The sequence below is a fragment of the Photinus pyralis genome, unplaced genomic scaffold, assembly GCF_008802855.1.
Source record: "Photinus pyralis isolate 1611_PpyrPB1 unplaced genomic scaffold, Ppyr1.3 Ppyr1.4_LG9, whole genome shotgun sequence".
Classification (NCBI taxonomy): domain Eukaryota; kingdom Metazoa; phylum Arthropoda; class Insecta; order Coleoptera; family Lampyridae; genus Photinus; species Photinus pyralis.
Window position 1 is genome coordinate 11606829 of NW_022170878.1, and position 26494 is coordinate 11633322.

The 26494-nt window shown below is 40.2% G+C and overlaps 1 protein-coding gene across 1 annotated transcript in view; it reads left to right on the forward strand.

Annotated features, from left to right (window-relative positions):
• Window positions 1-26494, forward strand: part of LOC116180294 (probable 3',5'-cyclic phosphodiesterase pde-5) — an 89966-nt gene that overhangs the window by 16128 nt on the left and 47344 nt on the right. Inside the window, exons 2-3 of the mRNA XM_031500205.1 lie at window positions 665-764; window positions 1004-1108. Coding sequence (XP_031356065.1) covers window positions 665-764; window positions 1004-1108 — 205 coding nt within the window. The remainder of the gene's footprint in view (window positions 1-664; window positions 765-1003; window positions 1109-26494) is intronic.

Below are 26494 nucleotides of genomic sequence, written 5' to 3' on the forward strand. Positions count from 1 at the left end.
GAAGGGATCCAAAGTTTTTGAAAAGAATGTAGAACCGGGGTGACATACTCCCTAGGAACAAAGGAAAAACCCAATGTTCATGTCCCTAGCTCCCTACAACTATCATGAAGATCTTGGGGGGTGGGGGGATGGAATACCCCCCCTAGACGCCGCCGTGCTACGTTCACCCTGATTCAGACCTAATGTTTGAGGACTCTAAACGTTTTTAAGGGAATATTAAACCGGGGGGTTTGCGGGTATGCCCCCCCCTCCCTCCCCCGAACAAAGGGAAGCCTCAAGAAAAGTACAAGTCTCTGCAATTATCCTAAAGATCTTCTTTACTGGAGGATCCATACCTCAGAATATCCCCCAACCCCCGGGTCTAAATACTTTCTCAGAATGTTTAGCGCTAGAAAAACTTTTGTGGTGCTAAATGGAGCAGATTTGTGCCTTGAACAAAAAGAGTGACACCAAGATAGTATAAGGTGGCGCCCTAAAAAGCACATGGAAGACCACGATGGCGCCTAGGACTCTGATGGCACCTAGATGTACAGGGAGACGCATAAAATAACTGATGACACCATGTATAACGGTAACATAGAGCAAAGGATTCATATCTTTATCGGTGCTATTAGTTGTTTAAAAGTTGCATTCGATTAGTCTCAATTAAATTTGTTTGTTTTAGGTGAAGATATTAATCACTCACAGTCACAGCGAGGACGCCGGTACCGAAATAAGCATCTCGAGCGGAATACCGAAATTGCCGCCCATTCAGGATGGAACAGGTAACTTAATTGAGCGTCCTAATTTGGAATATAACATGAATCGAAACGGTCGCATGTTCAATTTCATAATTAGAGGGAACGGAAGCAATTTTGTTAATTGCGCCGCGAACTAAATAGACTCCCACGCCTCAGTGCGGATTTTCAGCGAACTTGGCAAGGAAATTTTGAATTGTTCGCCGCGCAATTTAGCGAGCGTTCACGAGATGGCGGTAAATGTAGCGCGCGTTCTTCGATTTCAGGCTCGCAATGGATTTCGAGAAAGTTATCGACGATACCGGAAAATCCGCAGGCGCAACGCGGAAAGCAATCGCGTCCGAGAAGTGAGGAAATTCGCATATCTTTGGGTGAGTTGCCATGTGAAATGATTGTGCATAATTGGTTGCCTACACTGGGGGTTTGTACAAAATACGCTTTGAACTTTTTAGCGCATTTTTGCAAAAAATTTTTTTTGTAAAAAGTAGCTTTTAATCTCACTTTGGCTGGCTGGCTGGCTGGCTGGCTGGTCGGCTGGCTGGCTGGCTGGGTGGCTGGCTGGCAGTAAATGCGCGCCCGTAGAAAAACGCTTGTAAAAAGACAAGGAGTGTACATGTAACTATCGGGGCCGTGTAATTAAGAACGTTAGGGATGGGGCTACAAGATCTGGAGTCGACGACATCTGGACGCCATCCCCGAGCGTATTATACTAACCTGGAGATTTTTCAGTTTTTATCTATCTTCTTCTACAGTTTTTCTCCGATTGGTTTCAAATTGGTGTCTTCGGGAAGATCTTGTCAACGCGCACAACTCCTGCGTCGCGGAATTTTGTTTTTTTTTCCTAGGGGCGACATAAACCACCTTTTGCGCGGCGCGCTTCGAGGGGTAGTCGACTTTGGGCGCCCAAAAGTTTCTTACAGCGCGAATCGCGGTCTCTCTTTCTCGTGTCACTAATAGAAGGTCNTTCCTGATGGTGGAGTCAAATCTTCAAACGCGAATTGCGGGTGAACGGGACGTCGGAAGTGGGTACCGTAAAAGGGAATGTGGTAGCCCGCGACACGATTTCACTGATGGTGGAGTCAAATCTTCAAACGCGAATTGCTGGTGAACGGGACGTCGGAAGGAGGTACCGTCAAAGGGAATGTGGTAGCCCCCGACACGATCTCACTGATGGTGGTGTCAAATCTTCAATCGCGAATTGCGGGCGAACGGGACGTCGGAAGGGAGTACCGTCAAAGGAAATGTGGTAGCCCCCGACACGATCTTCCTGATGGTGGAGTCAAATCTTCAAACGCGAATTGCGGGTGAACGGAACGTCGGAAGTGGGTACCGTCAAAGGGAATGTGGTAGCCCCCGACACGATCTTACTGATGGTGGAGTCAAATCTTTAAAAGCGAATTGCGGGTGCACGAGGAAAGTGGGAAGCGGTTAGTGAATGTAGTAGCCTTCGACAAGATCTGTTTTTGATGGTTGAATCGAAAGTGGCTAATAGAATACTGATCTGCCACACAAAAATGCGCTGAAGTCCCTTCGATCTCAAACGAGGACTTTGATAATTTTTTTTGTCAGAATACGTCACGATGCATCTCATGGCATATCTTGGGACCCACATTGTTTGCAATATATCACTTTCTTAGCGGGTATAATAAAATCGCATCTAAAGCATTGTCGGAATTTTGAAAGTGGATAACAAAAAGTCATTTTTAATTGGTGAGTTGTTCAGAAGGCAACAATGATACACCGAGGAAGTATTATCTTTCTATTTCGAGAAATTTTGTTACGATAAGAATGACGTTAGCAATTTTTTGCCAAATTTGGAAAAGATCCTTTGTCAGTTTTAAAAATGTCTAATTACATTTTGTAACTGAAGAAGCTACAATTAGGTACTGCTGACGACTTCAAAACCAAAAATCAAAAGTCCCACCAAAACTAACTGAAACCCTATGATCATCAAGTAACAAAACTGTCTAGTGATAGGACCTACGTTGTGTCGCTCGGAGGACCGATTAAACCAACATAAATAAATAGTGAAATTAAATTAAATCGTTCAAATTCGAAATATAAACAAGATTTGCCTTCTCATAACTGAGAGTAGCTCTAGGGCCTTCATTGATTACAAGGAACAAGGAACAGGGTACCTTTGGAGTTCGAGTTCACTTCTTGCAATTGGTCATTATAATTTGTGTTAGGAGTTTCGAGATCCATTCCATAACAGTATTTAAATAACATAAACATTCGGGAGTCATGAACAAACAAAAACCCTCGACCCATCCCACAAGCCGATAACAAAAATCATAACCTACACGATACCCTAAATTGTATTCTTAAATTTTAACTGCGTAAAATCGACCCTAAACACCCTGGACAGTAGACCGGAAATTTGATGAACCGTACTAAAACGAAAAGCGGCCGTATGTCTTGATGAAGGTAGGTACTGTGAAAGTTATTCCTTAGTTGACTCCTTTTTTAAATAAACAAGTTACATAATATCTGTCGTACATAAAATACCGTGGAGCGGTAGTTATAAATTGGTCCCGTTTCACTGTTTATGTGCACGATGGCAGAGCAGACGCCAATGAAGTCGCTGATTTTCAAACAAGAATATGCCGATCGGTCGCAGGCGGTAGAGAGTCGCCTGTTTGACACTACGACGATACCGTTAAATAATACAGGGAGCAAAATTCCGCAAATAGGACTTAATGTATCAAGTGATAGTGTTTTTGTGCGAGGATTTTGAAAATGAGCGGCGATCAAAGTGTGTACCTATTTCAATTATGAAACTTTTCCGAGATTCATCGATTCCTTAGGCTTAGAGGAACTAATGGAAAGACATAGTGTAGTCGATATTAGTCAAATCATAATTTGGAAACTTGAAAACGATAGTGTGTGATTGAGTCGAAAAATTCAAGACGTGTACGTGTTGATTTGTATCTGAGTTTGGCTTCGGGTGGTGAAGTCATAAGTAAATCTGAGACAGGCCTTGCTCGGGAAAGCAGGTATAAGGCTCTATTAGGTTTTGAGTGGAGAACGCAATCCCGGGTAGTGTAGGGGTATGGAATACCTCCCCCAAGGAAAATTCAATGATCTTTTCACTACAATCATCGGCGAGCATTTTAAAACTTGCCTCGCGGACCATTCGAAATTCGTCAGGGCATAGGGTTGAGCAGCCCTGGTATAAACAACGCATCGTTTGGATCTCCCGTAAATAAGTGCGACTTCGAGTGGGAATTTATGTCGATCGCCAACACTGCGACGTAGATGCCGTTGTTCTCCAAACACCACTTAAAAATCGCCTTGGCTAATTTATTTTGACCGGTTATCACGGTTTTCATGCTTCTTTTTTTATTTTATACAGAGCGATCATTAAACCGCTCTTATGAAACATGACATGACTCGAAGCATAACCTTAAAATGTTTATTAAAAGCAATCGTGTAAATAAGAAATTATTGAAATTACATAGCAAACATTAATCGGTAACTGAAACGTGCCTTACTTTCTTCTACAAATTGAATAATGAGCAACAGTTGCGAATTACAATAAATGTTCAAAGTAGCACGCTCGTTAAGGAGACACAAATCCACTCTCGTCTTCATGTTTTCGAAAACTGCATGACGTTGCTGTTACGTTATGTTATGAACAGTGGCTTCTATAGCTGCACGTCATTCTTCAATGGTGTGTAAATAACGTTTTTTAGAACACCAAATAAAAAGTAATCCAAGCGCGTTAGATCAGGGGATCTTGGGGGCCAACGGTTTCTTCCAACAATTCGGCCATCAAAATACTGTTGTAAGAATGTTATGTGTCGTATGACAAATCAGTTTGTTGGGATAGCCTCATCAGCAACTGCTGGACGACCAGGAGATTTTTCACAAGCAACACTTCCTGTATCGTCAAATCGCTCAACTACACGAAGCAGAATATTACCATCTAAAATGATCTGATTTAAAATGTAATTTACCCACCTTGTAATTATTCGTTGCAAAAGGTGTTACCAGGTGACACGGTGCATGCTAGTGTACAGAAGTGCTATGTAAATTTAGCAGTAACGTGCTCCAGAAGAAAAACGAACGACGCGATGACTATCCCGATCGCGTAGACGATAAACACTCCGTACAGGTGAGCCATGGTCAAAACGACTGGCTCGCCCTGGTTCACCTTCGGTCGTCTACCATGGTGATTGACCACGTCGGCTTCCACTTTGAGAAAAAATCCATTTTCTGCAAAGGCGTCTATTAGAGCGTTAAAGGTGTTCGTCAATGGACAGCCTGGGGTGAAAGCGAAGACCATCTCGGTTTGCACGCTAAGTTTTCTGTCTTCGATGACATTTTGAAAGGTATAGCCTGAGATCTCCTGGTATTCGTTGAGTAACGGGCTTGGGAGTGCGGTAGAAAAATTGTTGTGATTTCGTAGATTATTCAGCAAGCTCTCGGTAGACATCTGTACTGGAGTTGTTTTCTTTTTAATCTTGTCGTACACTGAGTTTTCTGAAAAATTCTCTTTGAGGTATGCGTTCGCGGCGTTCATTGTCATGTAAATCGGACAGTCCGACTCTATCAGTTCTTCTAAATTCGCCATCCCCTTTTCGTATATTGGAACCGTGAGCAGTGTCAGCAGCTTCGATACGTACGCAGTTTGGGTGTGTATGGCGTACACGATGTTAAGTAGCACAACGGCACGCAATAAGGCGATCTTCGGCATAGTACTAATGTTACCAAAGAGGCTAACCGAAATCACGTTCAGCAGAATCTTACCGAAGCTGTCCAGTTTGGATTTACGGTACAAAATGGCGCACCAGACTAGGACGGTGAGCACGAAACAAATTCCGATGGCTATCCAAACCTCCGCTTGGAATCCCAGCACTAGCAACTTGGGTCCGGAGATAAAGTTTCCGAGTGGTAGAATGAAGTGTGTACTCATCCTGAAATACACGTTACTTAACTCCCATCGGTTGTAGAACTGCAAAGTCTTGTACATTCCACCAACTTGGCATGCTCGCCGATTGTGTACCGAGGAAGGCGGAGTCGTTACAACATTCGCGTTGAAAGTAGTTCTAAGCTCACTGGCGAGCGCAACGATCGTGGCAATGTACGTATTATTTAGCGTGTCACTTCTAATAGAGGCGACAGGACCGAAAATGATCGGGCATTGGTTATAATTTCGGATGACCTTCCGAAAACCGTTTTCCAGACTGAGGTTAGCGCAACTCTGGATCGTGAAGTGCTCGGGCTGGGTTTGGCAGTTGTTTTCGACCCGGTACGGATCCGAAGTGTACAGTTTTGGGTCTTTGTCATTGACAAGCACTGCCACGTTGACCGCATTACACATCCACAAAAATCCGAACAACTTCGCTACTAAGGAGTCGTCTTGAAGGATATACAAGAATTTGTTGTCACGATCTGTGAATGACCTATCCCCTCGGCTACGATAAAGGAACGCCGTCACGTGCGTTAAAAGATCGTGCATCTGTATTACAAAGTTCTTGCCGCCCCAGAGAAATCGAAATGATGGTAGCTGCTGGGGAGTGCCCAGTTTGAGCATCGTTTTTGGGTTACCAATGTGGAAAGGTAGAACGTCGAGCTTATCGTTATCATACACGTAGTACACCATCGCGCCTTCGTCGAACCACGCGCCAATCACGCGCGACGCGCACTGCTAGACTGCGCCGTCTTCGTCACTCTCGAACGCAAGCGCACAGCCCAACAAAGTCATGTTCAATAAAGCGATTTTGTTCATCTTTGTCTCTCGACACCAACTGAGCTGTCATTAAGACCCGCTTTACTCTTACGCTTAAAAAAATGCAGAATAATTAATAATGCAGCACTAGATTTGATTAAAAATGATTCATGACTGACTTTACATATATGGGAGAACATATAGGTGCCATAACGTCTACATAATGTTCATTATTGGTGCCACTTGGCATATATATATATATATATATATATAATGCTCGCCAGAAGAGATACGATTTTAAACCGATAAAATGTGAAAATAATATATTAGGCTCGCCAGTAGGGAATGCCGGTTAGCATTCTCTACTGGCGAGCCTAATATATTATTTCTGATTGCAAATTTTTAAATAAAATCACATTCTGGCGATTGAACATATATTTTGTGTATTTCACGAATTGGTGTCTGACCGAGTTTCTACATTTTCTCCCATGGAAGCTTTGCAGAAATTCACTCTTGGAAACCTCTCGCCTGTGGTGCTAACAAAAACTTTGCGGTTACTTACATGTAACGGATCGTAAGTTCTCTCCCAAAATTCGGTTCAATAACCTTCGCGCAATGTTGCTCCACCGAGCGCGACAACGCACGGATTCCAATTTACGAATTGTGAATTGAATTCAGAGAAATAGAGAAGAGCACAAAATACACGGATCCGAACTTACTTTCAGAACGTTCACAAGTGAGACGATGGTAAAGTAAAACTCGAGCTAGGACTTTTTCATGCAATTGATTATTGATTTCCGTAGTCACTATTGTTTGTGGAACCATGCACCAACGACATAGTAAAATATTTACCGAACAAGCTCGTATTTATCTACCAACAGGGTAGAGCGCATTTTACATGTGCTTTCTTTGAAACTGAAATAACTTTCAACTTTTCTGTTCGTATGTGAAATATTTCGGGTGAAATGATATGTCTGCCCACTCTAGGATTGGACAATTGTGTTGACGGGCAGATTATTGAGCGAAACTTACAACTGCACAGAAATAAAAGAGAAACAAGTTATGAAAAACGTCGATTTAACCTATATTTTTTAGGTTGGTATTAGCAAAATTTCACTTGAAAGTGAAATAGAATTGCAAGATGTAAAGCGCATCTGTCACTTCACAATTTCTAGAAATCTATTTCACTTTCGACGTTCATGATATAACTTTCAGCATGTAAACCGGGCTTAACAATGGTCCAGCCAAGAAGAGACTGCACATATCACAACTTCCACCAAAACTAGCTGAAACCCTATGGCAATGATCGTCAACTAAGAAAAATTGTTAGTGATCAAATTTAAAATACAAACAAAACTTGCCCTTCTTTGCGCTTCTTTTGATATTCCACACTAACTATGTGGAATGACGTTTACTGCAACGCATTTATTTAGTTACTGTTAATTGGATTGAAATGTATAAAATCGGTAGTGCAATTAACACTTATTGTTAATCGGAATTTCTCAGATCGCTTAGCAACCCGATGACGGGCGTTAACCTGCACGGCCTTGCAGTTTGAATGCTCGTTTTAGTAGGAAACAAAGCCCTGCTAATAATGGCTTAACGTGGCTGAAATTCTAAAATATTAATTTGGCCTTCTTCTTCTAAATGATAAGAGCTTTCGAACGCAATTGAAATATCTCGACGGGAACGGTTACAAACGGCGAACCAATTGCAGCGTTATTTACGGTAGCGGCGGATGAAACACAACACTAGCAATCAAATCAATTACCTTCAGCTTCTCTCTTCAACTCCTAGAACCAACACAAATACTTTCGGCACGACACTTTTCGGCCCACTTAAAACGCTTGTAGATACCGAGTGTTCAGCAGAGCTGGTGGACTCCACAAATATACGGTGTGGTTCAGGGTGGAAAATGGGACTTTGGAACCAGTACCTACAGAGGCTTTTATAGTGTTATAAGCCCGGCCAGGCATCAGCTAGTCACGCCAAAGGCCCATTGTGCCCACCCCCTTTCTTTCGTAGAGTGTATTATTGAATTCCACGTGGGTTTAATTATATTCTGACGGCTTAACCTATTGTTGTAGATTGTGGAATTCTCGAATTAATGTTTGACCAAGTTTCTCCCATTTTTGGAGGCCTTGTAGATTCCCTCTCGCGTTGGGTGGTAACAAGAACCTTCTGATTACTTACATGGAACGGTAAAATATCACTAAACTTTTACCATCCGCACGTTTGTAAAAGGGAGGTAAAAATAACCCCCGCTTTTGTTACGGAAATAAACGTTTTGAAGCACCAGGTATCCGAATCAAACATCTCCATGATGTCGGTCTGTTTGACCCCGAGCTAATTGCCGAAATCTGAACCTGGACTAGTTTCCGAAATTTGACCCGGGCCATTTGCCGAAATTTGACCCCGGGCCAACTGCCAAACTTTGACCCGGGCCAACAACGGCGACTGGAATTGAGAGAGGAGGTAGCAACAGTCTCGAAGAGCGGATGATAGATCCGACCAATAGAAATCAAGGATTTGTCAGAACCAATGAGAACGAAGGAATGGAGAAGAACCAATAGGAATCTGAAACGAGGACGGAGAGCCAATCAGATTAAAGGAGTGGGAGATGGCGGGGTATACGTCAACCAATAGGAAGCCAGGGGGCGTGGCTTAAAGGAGGTAGGAGTGGGGGTGCCCATAGAGGCCCCGATACTACTTAGTATAGCTAATTTTCTAGAGTGACTGTAAGTCCATAAAGGATTAGTCACCGGCGATAAGGAATAGAAGCGGTTATGACTCATCCTGTTTGTGAAATATAACCAACCACGTAAGTTTGGTTTCTATCTAGTCTCTATTGCACTTCATATCTCGAAGCTTCAACAATTTCGCGAAATGTTTACAGGAATATTGCAACTCCAAATGTTATTAAATAAAGCAGAATTGTTCAAATAGCGACCTTCTATTTTCTTATTGCTTCGACTGTCATCGATCGCATTACTAATGCCATTACGTCCATGACAAAAAAGCACTTTAGTGAGCAGGTAAAATACAGGGTACTTATTTATGGTATATATTTCTGTAAATATTGACTGTATACAAAATTGTTCCATATGAAAGTTGTTTCATATTTTATTTCCCATAAGGCAGCATTCCATTGTTATTGTTTCAGAAAACAAACGGATAACGAAAAACAATTAAATTTCTCTAAATAGCAATGCAATGCATTTTACTGCTAATTTCGTTTGGTCTTCAAGGTTTAATAAGAAACGTACAGATTCAATTGGTTTATTTTGATGTAGGATATCTGGATCTAATTGTAATAAAAATTTTTGAAAAACTTTTTTAAGTAAGGGCACTAACATGGTAGGTATATCATCGAAAAGAGATCTCTATCAAATGAGCCTAATGAAAAGGTGCACTGCCATTTAAAGAAATTCAATTGATTTTCGTTACTCATTTAAAAACAACTGAATGCTGGGAAATGTTGAACAACTTTCATATAGAACAATTTTGTATACATTCTATATTTACCGAGTCTATATTCCATACATATAAAGTACTGTCAGTGTATACAGAAAATGCATTAGCGTACATGTTTACCCACACAACAAATACGTGTGTATATTCAGTTGTCCGTCACCACCTAAAGATACAGTTTGAGTATTGAAATCGAAGTAGCACGACGATGAAAGTTACAGCGTTTGCATCATGTGTCATTTTTCTATCATTCTCAAGTGCCACGAAAAGTATTTCACTAAAAAATAGACAGACATCATGGGAGGTATGTACAGAAAAAGTGATCCAAACGATTTTCAGAGACGAAACCTTTTATTATGTTTTCAACGAAACTAGTGATCTGTTACCGTTCAAAATAAGAAACCCAAGGATTGTTGTTAACTTCAGTCGTCCGATACCTCGCATGAAAAAAGTGATTTCCCAAAATTTCATATTAGAAGTCAGAAATTTAGATTTCTTAAAAAAAATTGTTAAGTCTTTGAAATTCATAGGCACGTGGACTGAGTACGAACCAGTCAATGCACGATTCCTTGTTATAACCGATCATCTATGGCGTGTTGAAATGATTTTCCGTATACTATGGCGTTATAACATCGTATATCTGGCGGTTTTGGTGATCAATAAGAATGAAGATGCAAAATCGTTCTTATTTACGGCAAATGCGCACGATCTGGGGAACTTTTGCGGCAACGTTCCAAACACAATTCATGTGCAAAGCTGCGATGATGGGATCACTGACACAATTCCACGTCCTATGAGAGATTACCACGGATGCTCCATAGAATTCCTTTTTACTCCACTTACGCGGTATTTGCCGAAATTTAATCACAAGGATTTTACTATTACCATTGCGGTTGAGATGTTGAATGTCTCTTTAACCCAACCTCAAATAAAGAGGGACGCGATTAGTGTACGTGATGAACTACTAGTCTCCGCTATTAAAGGTTCTCGTATGAGTCACGTGTATACACGCGACGTCATGGTGTGGGTAGTTCCACCAACGGACCCCATTTCGGCATTGGAAATTTTAGCAGTTAATTTTAATCTGGAGGTTTGGATTTTAGTTTCTGTGATTTTTGCATTATTTACCTTAGCTTGGTATGTTTTGGACAAATTCAAAACAACCTTGGGTGACATTGTTTTGAAGACTTTTGGGATTACGCTATTTGGAAGCACCAGTCACATTACCCAATCATCAAAACTTCGATTCGGAATTCTCTGCTACATTATATACAGCGTGCACATACAAACAGCGTACCTCTCAAACCTGATGCGCCTGATGAGTTCACCTCCAATAAGGCAACCTATTCGTAATTTAAAGGAGCTGCTAGAAGCTGATATTCCAATATGTTTCGATTCTACTGGGTTAGGTGTGATGGATGCAAACAGATTGAAAGAACTTAACACCATATACATCCACTTACAGTTGTCATGCCATATCAAATCTCGCGACCCTCGTGTGTTATTGGAGAGTTGGTCTGCAAGTCCAAATTTCTCTATCGCTATTCCCTTGAAAACACTACATGCCCATGCACTGAGTTTACGACTGCCTACTCCAAATTACTTCATTGATAATCACATTTTACCTCCCTTGATGCATACTTTTTCAGCTGGGGGGAGTAGATTTATTATCGACAGTTTAAACGTAGTCATCGACAGATTGACCGAAAGCGGGTTGTACGATAAATTAGACCGAGATCGGAAATTCTACGAGGACGCAAAAGTAAGAGAATTACCGCAAGAAGAAGAAGTGGTGGCGCTATCCTTAAAGCACTTGAATGGAATTTTTATTATTTTCTGTTTTGGTTTGGTATTATCTGTAATACCGTTTATTGGTGAAGTGATTGCACATCGTTTGTCAATGTAATTTAATCTGCAAATTGCACTTTTCTCACTTAAAATGTTATTGTCAAAAAGAGGTTTGTAATCTTCAATAAAGTTCTGCAGTTTACTTTTATGACGTTGTCCATTCAGCAAAAACAACGGAACCACATCCAGCAGTATTGTGTTCTATTTCAAAACTATAGCACATACCTCGGTTTCGACGGTTACGCTGTCTCTGGTCCGTGAAGTTAGCAGAACATTGGCAGCACCAAGAAGGCCGCCAAAAACGGTTTTTCGCAGATATCTCCAAAACTGTGCATTTTTCGAAAAAACAGGTGGTGAGAAAAATTAAAAAGCAGAAATTTTTAATAACCAGTGCAGTGGCGTATATTTTATCCAAATAATTCATTCATCATTTCAATAATTATTAATCAAATTGATTAATCAGTTAATCTATGATCATTTAAGTAATTTTACGATACCTATAGCACGTGACTCATTGATATGCAGCGCTAACCCCACCACGCTCCTCGAAAGAAACGTTTGCGCCACTGTTACTATACCCAATGACGACCACTTGGCATTTAGTTTTGGTTACCTTCGTTAGGCGGCACCACCTCACAGTCGCTTGAAAGGAGAATTTCTTTTTTCCATTAATAATAATAAAATACTACCCCCAAGTTATTGTTTTATAGACTAAAATCTCTAAAATAAAGTACTAGAGCATGGAAAGTTCACGGTCTCGGTTAATAAATAAATATACAAGTTTAAATTATTACTTTTCCATTTATGGCCAGAATAAACACTTTCCATGATAGATTATAACTTACAAATGACAGTAGAAAAGTTCCAGATAATTCGGGTTCGTTAACTTGGCCCCCCCACTGAGAGATTTGATAGTCGTATTATTTTAAAATGAATGCGCTCGTTATGCGCTCAATTGCGCCACTTGAATTAAAGCTAGCGCCATTACTGTTAAGCCGTGACTAATTTTCAAAAAGTGGGGGGGCCAACTTAACGTTTTTAAAAGTTACTTTTTTTTAACATCTTTTCATACGAAATGGTAGGCTCAGGTATGCGCTGAAATGCGCTGTAAAAAGATATCTTTGCGCCATTCTTGTTTTTTGGTTATCCTTAAATATATTTGGGAGGGGCCAAGTAAACGGAACCCCCCATAACTCATTTTGCTACCGGTATTTGTGGCACGCGATACATCTGGTTATGCGCTCAATTGCGCCACTTGGATTAAAGCTAGCGCCATTACGGTTAAGCCATAAAAAAGTTTTGAAAAGTGGGGGGGGGGCTAATTTAACGTTTTCAAAAGTTACGTTTTTTAACATGTTTTTTCTACTGCATCGTACCTTTCATCATGCGCTAAAATGCGCCGTAAACAAAAATCCTTGCGCCATTATAGTGTTTCAGAAACACTATACAGGGTGTTTTTTTGGGAGCTTTAGTTAAACGTTTCAGGGAAAGTAAAATAGGTAGGATTTTAAACATGTGTACTTAGGAGTTACTCTGAAGGCCGAATCTATGTAAAATATTTCCAAAATGGACGCACTTCCGGGAATACCGGAAGTGGCTGGTAACTTCGTTATTTTAAATGGCAACTCCTATTTTTTATTACATTTTTGGATTCTACGTGAAATTTCAGTTCTTTTGATATCCACATGACTATATCTACCATTTATGGTTTTTAAGTTATTTTGACTTTATGGCGGATGCAGATGGTACTTTGATAATTGATTACTTGAAAACGGTTGTAGTTATAGCAACCCATTTTTATCAGTGCATAGAGAATGAATAGGGCTTTCTTTTAGTGTACTTAAAAAAATGATCAAAGTCCTCGTGTGAGATCGAAGGGACTTCAGCGCATTTTTGTGTGACAGATCAGTGTTTTATTAGCCAATATTGACTCCACCATCAATAAGATCTTGCCGAAAGCTACCACGTTCACTTTGTCGGTACCATTTTCTCACTTACCGTGCACTTGCAATTCGCGTTTGAAGTTTCGACTCCACCATCAGTAAGATCTCGTCGGGGGTTACCACATTCCCTTTGTCGATACACAGTTCCGACGTCCCGTTCATTCGTAATTCCCATTTTGGTAGATTTCGCTAAAATCCCGGCATAAAATCGTATTCAACTTTTGGGTACTTCACATAGCTCGACCTTCTATTAGTGACACGAGAAAGAGAGACCGCGATTCGCGCTGTAAGAAACTTTTGGGCGCCCAAAGTCGACTACCCCTCGAAGCGCGCCGCGCAAAAGTTGGTTTATTTCGCCCCTAGGAAAAAAAAACTAAATTCCGCCACGCAGGAGTTGTGCGCGTTGACAAAATCTTCCCGACGACACCAATTTGAAAACAATCGGAGAAAAACTGTAGAAGAAGATAGATAAAAACTGAAAAATCTCCAGGTTAGTATAATACGCTCGGGGATGACGTCCAGATGTCGTCGTCTCCAAATCTTGTAGCCCCATCCCTAACGTTCTTAATTACACAGCCCCGATAGTTACATCGTTACATGTACACTCCTTGTCTTTTTACAAGCATTTTTCTACGGGCGCGCATTTACTGCCAGCCAGCCAGCCAGCCAGCCAGCCAGCCAAAGTGAGATTAAAAGCTACTTTTTACAAAAAAAAATTTTTGCAAAAATGCGCTAAAAATGTAGTGCACTTATACTTATCTACCTTATTCGTAATGTGCGAATTCGAAGTTCGAACTTGATGATTTAGTTTTTACATTTTTCAAGCGCTTATATTTTTAGCGCATTTTTGCAAAAATTTTTTTTGTAAAAAGTAGCTTTTAATCTCACTTTGGCTGGCTGGCTGGCAGTAAATGCGCCCCCGTAGAAAAACGCTTGTAAAAAGACAAGGAGTGTACATGTAACTATCGGGTCCGTGTAATTAAGAACGTTAGGGATGGGGCTACAAGATTTGGAGTCGACGACATCTGGACGCCATCCCCGAGCGTATTATACTAACCTGGAGATTTTTTAGTTTTTATCTATCTTCTTCTACAGTTTTTCTCCGATTGTTTTCAAATTGGTGTCGTCGGGAAGATCTTGTCAACGCGCACAACTCCTGCGTGGCGGAATTTTGTTTTTTTTTCCTAGGGGCGAAATAAACCACCTTTTGCGCGGCGCGCTTCGAGGGGTAGTCGACTTTGGGCGCCCAAAAGTTTCTTACAGCGCGAATCGCGGTCTCTCTTTCTCGTGTCACTAATAGAAGGTCGAGCTATGTGAAGTACCCAAAAGTTGAATACGATTTTATGCCGGGATTTTAGCGAAATCTACCAAAATGTGAATTACGAATGAACGGGACGTCGGAACTGTGTATCGACAAAGGGAATGTGGTAACCCCCGACGAGATCTTACTGATATGGTGGAGTCAAACTTCAAACGCGAATTGCGAGTGCACGGTAAGTGAGAAAATGGTACCGACAAAGTGAACGTGGTAGCTTTCGGCAAGATCTTATTGATGGTGGAGTCAATATTGGCTAATAAACCACTGATCTGCCACACAAAAATGCGCTGAAGTCCCTTCGATCTCACACGAGGACTTTGATAATTTTTTTTAATTGAATGACCATTTTCTTACTATTACTATTACTACTATTAACAGACGATCAAATCAAATAACACTAACATCCATCGTCTTAATAGTATCTTTGACTTCTCCGCATTCCCATTAGCATTACTTTTACTTTTACTCGAGGTGCGTACACAGGGGTGGATGGGGAACCATAAACCGGTCCGTGAAATATACTTGACTATCGGCCCACTAAGCGGGTGGGGGAGGAGGTACTCAATGCGCCCTAATTTCAAACATTTATGCTTTTTCTAACACTGATTGTTGATAATTATTTCCCAACAACATAAATGCTTCTAGATTATTGTTATACAATCGCTTCCTTAAACAGAATTATACATTTCAGAATTGTGAATAAGAATCAATTAATTAATGTGTAAGTCAATGGATTAATTTATAACAGTTTAATTATAAGCGCGCACTATTCATTACTTCGGCGTTGAAATTGGAACTGATTGAAACGCAATTAGATTTGCTTATATAGCAAACGCCGTTCTTTCTGGAAGGCTCCCGAGTATTCTAGAATGTTCTCTAACAAACACGTCGTATTTACCGGAAAGCTTGCGTCACATCTGTCTTCGCTCTTTATCGCCGAGGCATGGCGCCTCAGAATTTTTGGAATATTCGCGATAATGTTTCTTGATATAAATTCTACTGGTAATCGCACTATAACAGCATCTATAATAGTTTTGACAACTACCACAAACGGCATTTTTAGAGAAATCATCTACATTTTGTTTTTGATCTGCATCGTTCGGACGGTTGACAATATTTATACTTTTTTTTTTCAAGAAATCTCAATTATGGTTGCCCCCGACAGGATCTTAAAATTTCTTCTCGTAATCGAACAGGTATGGCATTTTTTCCCAACGTTTTTCCAGTAGATTATTAGGCAATACTTCATTTTTAATATCAGGGAAATTATGTGAATTTAAAAAGGAAAGATCCATACTCCATACTCTTAACATAGAAATTCTCAATTTTCTTCCAATTTACTCATTTAAATATCCTTATTAGTTATTTCATTTTTAGCGCATTTTTGCAAATTTGTGTCAAAGCTAGCTTTTAATCTCACTTGAGCCGGCTGGCTAGCTGGATGGCAGCGGGTCTGTAGAAAAACGCTTGGAGGAAGACTACTGGCGTCATGTAATTAACAAGTTACTACATGATGCGGCTGGCGACATCTGGGAGCCATCCCGAAGCGTGTTGTACTAACGTGGTGATTTTTCCTTCTTCTTCTACAGTTTTGGTCCGAATGTGCGCACCTGAAAGTTTCTTAAGTGCTCGAATCGCGGTTTCTCTTTCTCGTGTCGCTAATAGAAGCTGGAGCTATGAGAAGTGCCCCTAAAATTGAGTACTATTTTGTGGAGGGTTTTTAGCAAAATTCACCAAAATACCAATTGCGGGTGAACGGGACGTCGAAGGTCGGTACCGACAAAGGGAATGTGGTAGCCTTCAACAAGATCTTATTGATGGGCACGAGGACTTCGACAATTTTTTATTTGCACCGTCACCTTCGAATATTCCTTGCAAGTGGCGACGTAGCCTGGCTCCATCTCTGTTTTGTGTTTTCATTTGAGTGATGGAAAAAGGAAAAAGGCCAACGTGTTTCATTCCTCCGGCACCCCTGACTACAGGAATACAGGAGGCGGGCTGCTCAGGGCTTTCTGGCCCTCTTCAGCCAGAGAACGGGATTGTAAGGATGGGTAAAGTTAGGGATGGGAACGGAAGGAACGGAGTTAGGGTGCTGAGGGGGAGAGTACTGCTCCAGCATTTGCCTCGTAGATTTCAACATAATGCTAGCATTATGCGAAGCTACGTATTGCTACGGGGGTTCCTTCTGGACTTGAAAATTACCATCGGTTCCGCCCGGCAAGGCAAACCGTCTTCTTCTCAGGCTGCTCAATCGATAAAAATAAATGCTCCGGCTAACTCAAATCGGTGGGCTTTTAACTCTTTTGAAACTGCGTAACAAACCTTAAACTGCCGCCTACCAGTCTCCTGCCTCAACTCCTACTCCTCTCTTTCCTTCCCCTCGTTCTTCGTTAAAGACATAGGCACATTAAAACCAAATAGATAATATATTGAAATGATATTAGAGATACAAACAAATTACAGGGATCTAGCAGTTCCTCTCTCCTCCTTGTAAAAACAATAGCTTAACAATGACAACTAAACTAAATAAAAAATCCTACCAGGTGAGACTAATTTACTCAAGGGGTGGCCATCCTCTACAGTTTGAAAATTTCAACAACAGGTCATCGGTTTTTACTCCAGCGAGGGCTGGGACTTATTTAAATAAACACAAAAATCTATCCTACTCTTTGGTAATCGTTCATTGGACTTTAATAAATAATCAAATCAAAATTTTTTACTATAGCTTCATTACCAAAAGGTGGAATTTTACAGAATGTTACAAATTTAATTAGACGAACCTTTACAACATTTGTACAGCCGATCTTGTGAACTGCTCTTTCCTCTGGTACAGGGTGGATGTGATGAAACCTGACACTTAGGTCTCTGTGACTTCCTAGGGGGTGGCTTGAAATTAACACACGGAAACAAAATCCACGGTGCCTATCCTTCCTCGGAACGAAAGCAAAGTTTAGTGTTTCAACTGAAGCTTAGTCCAGGAAATCCTTCGCGTGGCGAGTGGGAGACGGCTAGTTGCCAAAGTTTCTACACAGCAGGTGTATTTAATTTAAACAGTGACCCCTACTATTTCCTTCCACCGGCTCTTAGAGTTTATTGACTTTGATTCGCCTGCGGGAGACGGATTTTTGAGTTAGCGGCACGGCAGAACACAAATTTTTATGATCACTATCCGACGGTAAACCGCGATTTGTTCTTGGGTGGTTCGACTTTTTATTTCACCAGCTCTTCTTGGGGCAAATATCTCTCCAAAACGCAGCGCTCCTTCGACAAATGACCGTACGGCACTAGTAGGAAATTCCACCTGGGGTGGATCCCGAATATCGGCGCCTTGAGGACTAGGGCAGCACTTTGAATTATATATCCTCGAGAAATCACAACGTATCCTAACGCGATTCACTGCATCCAAAGTAAACTGGGGTGAAGCTCAAGGGTTCGCCAAAATATCACCTGATCGGAACCTGGGTCTTCGTCGCCAAAAAATCAACGCGAAAAGAAAATAACACTTCGAAACGGGTGCAAAAAGCACGCAACTGGGAGCAACCGAAATAAACCGGTGGCTCAAAACGCTAAGTGTACCAAAACGATCGCTCAAGGTACGTGTTGACCGCTTGACGTACTAACCGCGAGTCTTTTCAAAAACGATCCCCCTCTTCAGAATTGAAATGAAAAAAACCACACCCAAATTACCATAAAACAAAAATGGCTCCCGCTAGAAATTCTCCCATTGGTTTAGATAAAGAAGACTTAACCCACTCTAACTTCGTCGTCAACCTCCAGGAACTGCTGATTAAACTGATCTCACGGTTTTCTGCTGACGAATTTAAAACCCCTTATCTCTTGATGGCTCGGTGCTATAACCGCTCCTATTCTCGGTCTAGACGGCGCCTTGGGTGATAAACGAACGACAAAAACTTGCATTACTCATGATGACGTCAATCAACTTTGCACTCTTCCCACGACGAAATTAAATCTGAGCGAAATTAAATCTATCGGACCATAGTCTTGAGCGAACCGAAATGCCCAAACACAAAATTTCTAACCGGAACAAATAAAGAAATATACAGGGTGACCTGCACTATCATGACAAGAAATTTCGAATTTTTTAATGAAATTTGGCGCGAAATAAAACCACTCGTTACAGTATGTCTGAGGAAAACCCCCTGACAAAACCCCAGACAGAGCAGTCGGCAGCTGGATTCGAACCCACAACCTCCCGAATAGCATCGGCGAGCGCGACCACTGCGCCACGTGCCTCGGTTAACAAATACAAAAATTAGATTGCGCATGCGCAATATTATTTTTTCATTTTCAAAATTATTTGAGGTTTAATGAATATTTACTAACACAGAAAACCGGGCATTTATATGTTCTTTGTAACAAGAATTTATTATAAAAGATACCATTCTTTGAAGGTTCGAGCAGTTTTTGGGCTGTAACTGTTTGGCCCGTTAGTCTACGTAACTAAAAAAACAATAGCGACCTTTTTTATATCTTTAAAAACAATTGTACCAATTTTCAAAGCGACCGGACGTTTCTAAACAAAGTTATCGTGCACAGGCATACGGGCAGACATACAGCAGTACAAAATTATAAACGATCTCGTACATGAACTACATTGCGGCATACTGCATTAACTCCAAACTAAGTAAGTTAATACCTATGAGTTATTGGCGATTATTGCAAACCGAGTTAAAATTGCACAATTAGAACATAACTTCACCTCATAGCCATATATATATACTGTATTCATTATAAGAAGGTAGTAGATGGCGCTGTGTTTGAAGATCGACACACACAGGAAAAATATAAAACGGCACAAAATTTGGAAAATATAATTATAAATCAAACGATATCACGCTTGGATCTTTGAAATTGACAGCTAATGACAGTTCGACAGTTTAGTTCGTAATTGCTATGCTATGCGAAGTATTTCAAAGCTTTATTTCGATTTAAATTTTTGCCAATTCTGTATCAGGAAAATATAATTAACGAGGGGGTGTTTCTGTTCCTAATACATCTATTATTTTTAGACAAACTTATGTAAAATTAATTCGATTTAAATATTTGCCAATTCTGTATCAGGAAAATATAATGCACGAGGAGGTGTTTCTGTTCCTAGTACCCCTGTTATTTTTAAACAAACTTATGTAACATTTTTCTTGCTACTAGGAGAACATAATGCACGAAGAAGTCTTTTTCTATCACTATGCGAAGTATTTCAAAGCTTTATTTCGATTTAAATTTTTGCCAATTCTGTATCAGGAAAATATAATTCACGAGGAGGTCTGTTCCTAATACACCTATTATTTTTAGACAAAGTTATGTAAAATTAATTCGATTTAAATATTTGCCAATTCTGTATCAGGAAAATATAATGCACGAGGAAGTGTTTCTGTTCCTAGTATACCTGTTATTTTTAGACAAACTTATGTAAAATTTTTCTTGCTACGAGGAGAACATAATGCATGAAGAGGTCTTTTTCTATCACTATGCGAGGTATTTCAAAGCTTTATTTCGATTTAAATTTTTGCCAATTCTGTATCAGGAAAATATAATTCACGAGGAGGTCTGTTCCTAATACACCTATTATTTTTAGACAAAGTTATGTAAAATTAATTCGATTTAAATATTTGCCAATTCTGTATCAGGAAAATATAATGCACGAGGAAGTGTTTCTGTTCCTAGTATACCTGTTATTTTTAGACAAACTTATGTAAAATTTTTCTTGCTACGAGGAGAACATAATGCATGAAGAGGTCTTTTTCTATCACTATGCGAGGTATTTCAAAGCTTTATTTCGATTTAAATTTTTGCCAATTCTGTATCAGGAAAATATAATTCACGAGGAGGTGTTTCTGTTCCTAATACGCCTATTATTTTTAGACAAACTTATGTAAAATTAATTCGATTTAAATATTTGCCAATTCTGTATCAGGAAAATATAAAGCACGAAGAGGTGTTTATGTTCCTAATACACCTTGTATTTTTAGACAAACTTATGTAAAATTTTTCTTGCTACTAGGAGAATATAATGCACGAAGAGGTCTTTTTCTATCACTATGGGAAGTATTTCAAAGCTTTATTTTGATTTAAATTTTTGCCAATTCTATATCAGGAAAATAAAATGCACGAAGAGGTGTGTTAGAGTATATCAAAGCTTCAGTGTTTTCGGGTCTTTCAGAAGGATCTTACGAATTCATTGAACTTCAGGTATGCCCCCACCTTCGAATATGACCCTTATACCTTCGCGGAGCGATCTTAAAATCTTCCCAGTCCTCATGCGGTTTAGTTCGCATGTCTTTACGAACCTTTTCAAGGTCTGACTGTCTGAGTTCCACCAAGGTGTCCTCTTTCGAAGGGTCCGGGGATCACCCGACGCGGAACGGAAGTGGTGGAGATGATATCCACCCTCGACATCGTGGTCCTAAATGGAGGAAACTGTCCCACGTTTGAAACAGGAGACGGCACGCGATACGCGGGATAGGAAGCTCGAGGAGGAGGCAACCCTCAGCGGCCATGAATAGATCACTTGAAGAATGTCCGCGGAACGTCCAAATAACCCGAGGCCGACCGGACGAGCGTCCCGGGCGGATGTCCGACAAGCTGGATGAGGGAAACTGAGGGGTATCCTGGGGGGCCATAGTGCGGAAATCGCAAACGCATCATGAGCTGGAGCAGGCGATGCGTCGATGGCCGGACGAGGTTATGCCCACAATCAATACATTTAACCGACTTTGTGGTTCAATGTTAGAGTGTTGGGCTATACATATATCCGGAGGTTGGGTGTTCGAACCTGGGTTGAGGTGAATTTTTCATCTGTGGCAGAGATGGGAATTATCTTAGACCATTTTCGAGCATTCTGCCGGCTACTCCGAATTAGGTTTTCCTGCAGTTTTCCTATTTTGTAAGGTAAATACCGGAGTAGTATAGAAATTGTTTGTACAAAATCGGGTATAAAAGCGTAAACGTAACGTTACGTTCAAGAAAACTACTTTACGACGCACAAATAACCAAATTTCTATACAACGGCAATGTACAAAATGAAAATCAGGTAGTATAAACAACTTCTTCGGAATACGACAAGGAACTCCACTAAAAATTGTAGATATGGCCTTGGAACCAAGTCTCGATAACTATTTACAAAGCAACGGTAGTTAATATTATTGTTAAACAAATTAATATAAAGGATATGAAACGTAGTCATGCTAGTACAAATGAATCTTCGGAGCAATTGTTGGTAATGTACCTATATCGAAATCTCCAAGTACAAATTTCGAAGTAGGTAGTAACGTTGATAGAATGAAGTAGATTCACCAGGTTAATGTAAGTGGAATTTTCCAAGTCGATAAAGTAGAAATTCATATATCGCGTAACGTTCGCCAATATCAACCTTGACACGTGTCATTCACGTATTCAGAAACATGCTGCGTCATAAATGTACATACCTCGTACTGGTTAAGTGTAAATACAAATTCGCCTAAATGGTTCGTCAATGGAGCACAGTCGTAGACATCGAAAGAATGAGAGAAACAGCCAAAAAGAAAGAACTATTATAATAAGAAATCTATAATACTTGGATGGCCTCTAGTGGCAAAAATAAAGAACTAGGTAAAAGAACTCTAGTACAAGAATAATTTACATTTAAACTAGTGGATTACAATGGCGTAAGAATTTCACATATTTACGAGAGTAAGAATCAAAAAGTTACTTAAATGGAACTTAAATCCGGAATATCAATTGGTAAGAAAAAAACGTTGCGCTCTCATTCGCTCTTGTAGAATAGTTTAATTTCAGGCGGATGGTTACATATACTAAGGGAAAATCTTGTTGTGAGCACCAAGGGGGCGAAAAGTTGGCAGTGGACGGTGATTTATACTTGGTTACTTGGAAATTGACTGATGAAAATACTAAGCAATGACCAAAAACCAAAATGGAAGCGAATTGCATGGTTATAGTCACAAAGTCAGTGAACATGACGAATATTCTTTGCGACGCGGTTATTTTCTATTTAATTTGTCATTTCGTGATCCGATTTTATCAAAATGAAGCGAAAAATTCATCGAAGTTCCGTTATATAGTCGGACGTACTTGTTGCATTTAATAACCTTCCACCGTACGCCGACGGAATTGATTAAAACTTTTATTGCTCGTCGAGCGTTTGCCATTTTTAAATCTTTACAAACTGTTTACGGCGTACCCGCTTATCGGGAACTTTATTTGCCCCGTTAAACGAGGGCGGATAGAAAAATATTTGTGTTGACCTAAATCCCTCTCGACGCGATGGGATTACGCTCTCAAGTCGCGGGAACGTGACGCAGTGTACGTTGTATGAAATGTCTTATTTACTTATTTTATTGTCCCGAGTTAAAGGAATCGTCATATTCTACGCGCCGTGATGGGAAATAAGGTACAGATTAGTAGTTTAAATCCATTTCTGCCGTTATTAGCTTAAACTAGTAGCACGGGGATTTATATGTATTATTTTCCCTATGTCTACTTTTAAATGACAAAATTTCTTCTGAATGGCGCCTAATTTTATGCAACCGAAATAACTTTTTAAAACAAACTGTGTCCAAGATAAAGATTGAGAATCCAGATCTCGGGAACGACGATGGTCACATTAGGGAAAAGTTTCACAATTTCTGTGAAGAAAACCACAAAATTCCGATTGATTTCGAAGATATGCCAAAAAATCGAATACAGTGTACGGCACAAACAAGTTAAAAGTAATCGTAAACGATTTACATAAAGCGCATTTCCACTTGCATTCATTTCCCATTTGTAAGATGCAACTTCTGTTAAAATCGTAAAAATCCGCCCACAAATATGAAAGATAGCATTGCACATGGGCAATCCATTGTTGACGTGCTACTTCAATTTCAGTTTATGCGAAGAATTTCATTTCAATGCTTTTCTAAATAAGAAAGTTGGCACTGCGCATTCGCAAAATAAAATTTTGAAACTAGCGCTAGATTTTCCTTTTTTCCAAGTGCCTATGTATCACATTTCATTTAATTTCTTCCATAAATAAAAAAAGTTGGCACTGCGCATGCGCAAAGCCAAATTTTGAACCTGGCGTTTGATTTTCCTTTATCCCAAGTGCCTATGTATCAAATTTCGTTTAAATTCTTCCATAAATAAAAAAGTTGGCACTGCGCATGCGCAAAACCAAATTTTGAAAATGGCGTTTGATTTTCCTTTATTCCAAGTGCCTATGTATCAAATTTCATTCAAATACTTTTATAAGTAAAAAAGTTTGCAATTCGGCTTATAAATGGGCGAGATGCGAAAAGGGCACTGTGAATTTTGAATCGATTCGATTCAACTTTTGGCATTGCGTATTATATGGCTAAATCTATGCCCATATTGAATTTCATGCAATTCAGTTCATAACTCACGGAGATGTAAAGCGATCGAACATTTCTAAACAAAGTTATCGTTCACACGGACAGATAGATGGACAAACAAAGTTATCGTTCACACGGACAGATAGATGGACAGACAGACAAAGAAACAGACGGAGAGACCAACCGGCAGGCGACAGATAGCAATGCAAAATTATAAACGATCTCTAGGATCGTTAATAAACGGCAAAAGTGAAAAATTATGGAACATGTAAAAAACGGTTTTTTGTTTTTTTTACAATAACTTTTTTTGTAAGCGGTACAGAAAAAATTCCTTCCTTGATACAAGACTCGACACCATAACGAACCAAATAGCGAAAAAAGTAGAACAATAGCTCTTAAGATAAAAAACTAGTAGCGTCGCAAAGTTAGCGGACGGACGGACGGACGGATGGACGGACAAAGTGGCCACAATAGCGCATTTTTTTTTTATTTTTGTGGAAATGCGCTAATANAAACTGGCGCTAGATTTTCCTTTATTCCAAGTGCCTATGTATCAAATTTGGTTTAAATTCTTCCATAAATAAAAAAGTTGGCACTGCGCATGCGCAAAGCCAAATGTTGAAACTGGCGTTTGATTTTCCTTTATCCCAAGTGCCTATGTATCAAATTTCGTTTAAATTCTTCCATAAATAAAAAAGTTGGCACTGCGCATGCGCAAAACCAAATTTTGGAATTGGCGTTTGATTTTCCTTTATTCGAAGTGCCTATGTATCAAATTCATTCAAATACTTGTTATAAGTAAAAAAGTTTGCAATTCGGCCTTATAAATGGTCGAGAATGCGCACAAAGGGACCACATACGTGAATTGTTAGAATCGTAATCGATTCGACTTTTCGCATTGCGTATTATCATGGCTAAATCTTATGCCCATATTGCATCTTCACTGCAACTTCATTTCATACACTTACGGGACGATGCTAACAAAGCGCATCGAACAATTTCTAAACAAAGTCTATCGGTTCCACACGGACAGATAGGATGGACAGACAGCACAAAGGAACAGACGACGGACGATACCCAAACCGGCAGGCGACAGATAGGCAGGCGACAGATAGCAATGCAAAATTATAAAACGATCTCTAGGATCGTTAATAAACGGCAAAAGTGTAAAATTATGGAACATGTGAAAAACGGTTTTTTGTTTTTTTTTACACTAACTTTTTTTGTAAGCGGTACAGAAAAAAATCCTTCCTTGGTACAAGACTCGACACCATAACGAACCAAATAGCGAAAAAAGTAGAACAATAGCTCTTAAGATAAAAAACTAGTAGCGTCGCAAAGTTAGCGGACGGACGGACGGACGGATGGACGGACAAAGTGGCCACAATAGCGCATTTTTTTTTTATTTTTGTGGAAATGCGCTAATAAAAACAAAAATTGGTAACTCGGTGGGTTTCAACAGGATGGTGCACCTTGAACACAACACCCTAATCGTGCCAAAATACCTATCGGACAAATTTTTCATTTTCCAGCAAATTTGTGAATGTGAATCTGAACCTCGTACGAATAAGAGTCGAGGAACGCATCCATGTCAGGAGGTGTTTTAGATGCAATCATCTCGGGCACTCAACGGCCAGTTGCTCCGAGAAAGAGGACACATGCCCGCGGTGCGCAGGAAAATACGGCCTGTCGAAAACCCTTATGTGTATTAATCGTAAAAAGGATAGGCAATCGCTTAATCGCCTCGCCTAGAATTCGAGAGTGGTCCATACCTCTGCTATTCAACAACCCCTGGCTACTAAAATACGTGTGGTTCGTAAAGTCACAAAGGATGACATACGACACTCTCAAAATTATCATAAGAGAACCACAAAGCCTTAAAGGTCGCAACTCGGACCTGCGCAGTTTACTACGGCAGTCGGAAGAGTCATGACCCAATTTTTGACACTTAAAGCACCGCACGATCTGGATATGGGCGTGTATACGACAGGTATTCCATGCGACGTCTACACGACGGCTATCCACCAAGTCCTTAGAGAAATTCTCCGCCATATTGCACGTCCCCCCTGTGGGTACCTTTTTTCAACATTTAAATATTTCCAAGTAAGTTTTCACATCGCCAAGAGATGCGTCTTGTCGAGACGATTTTTCCGCCT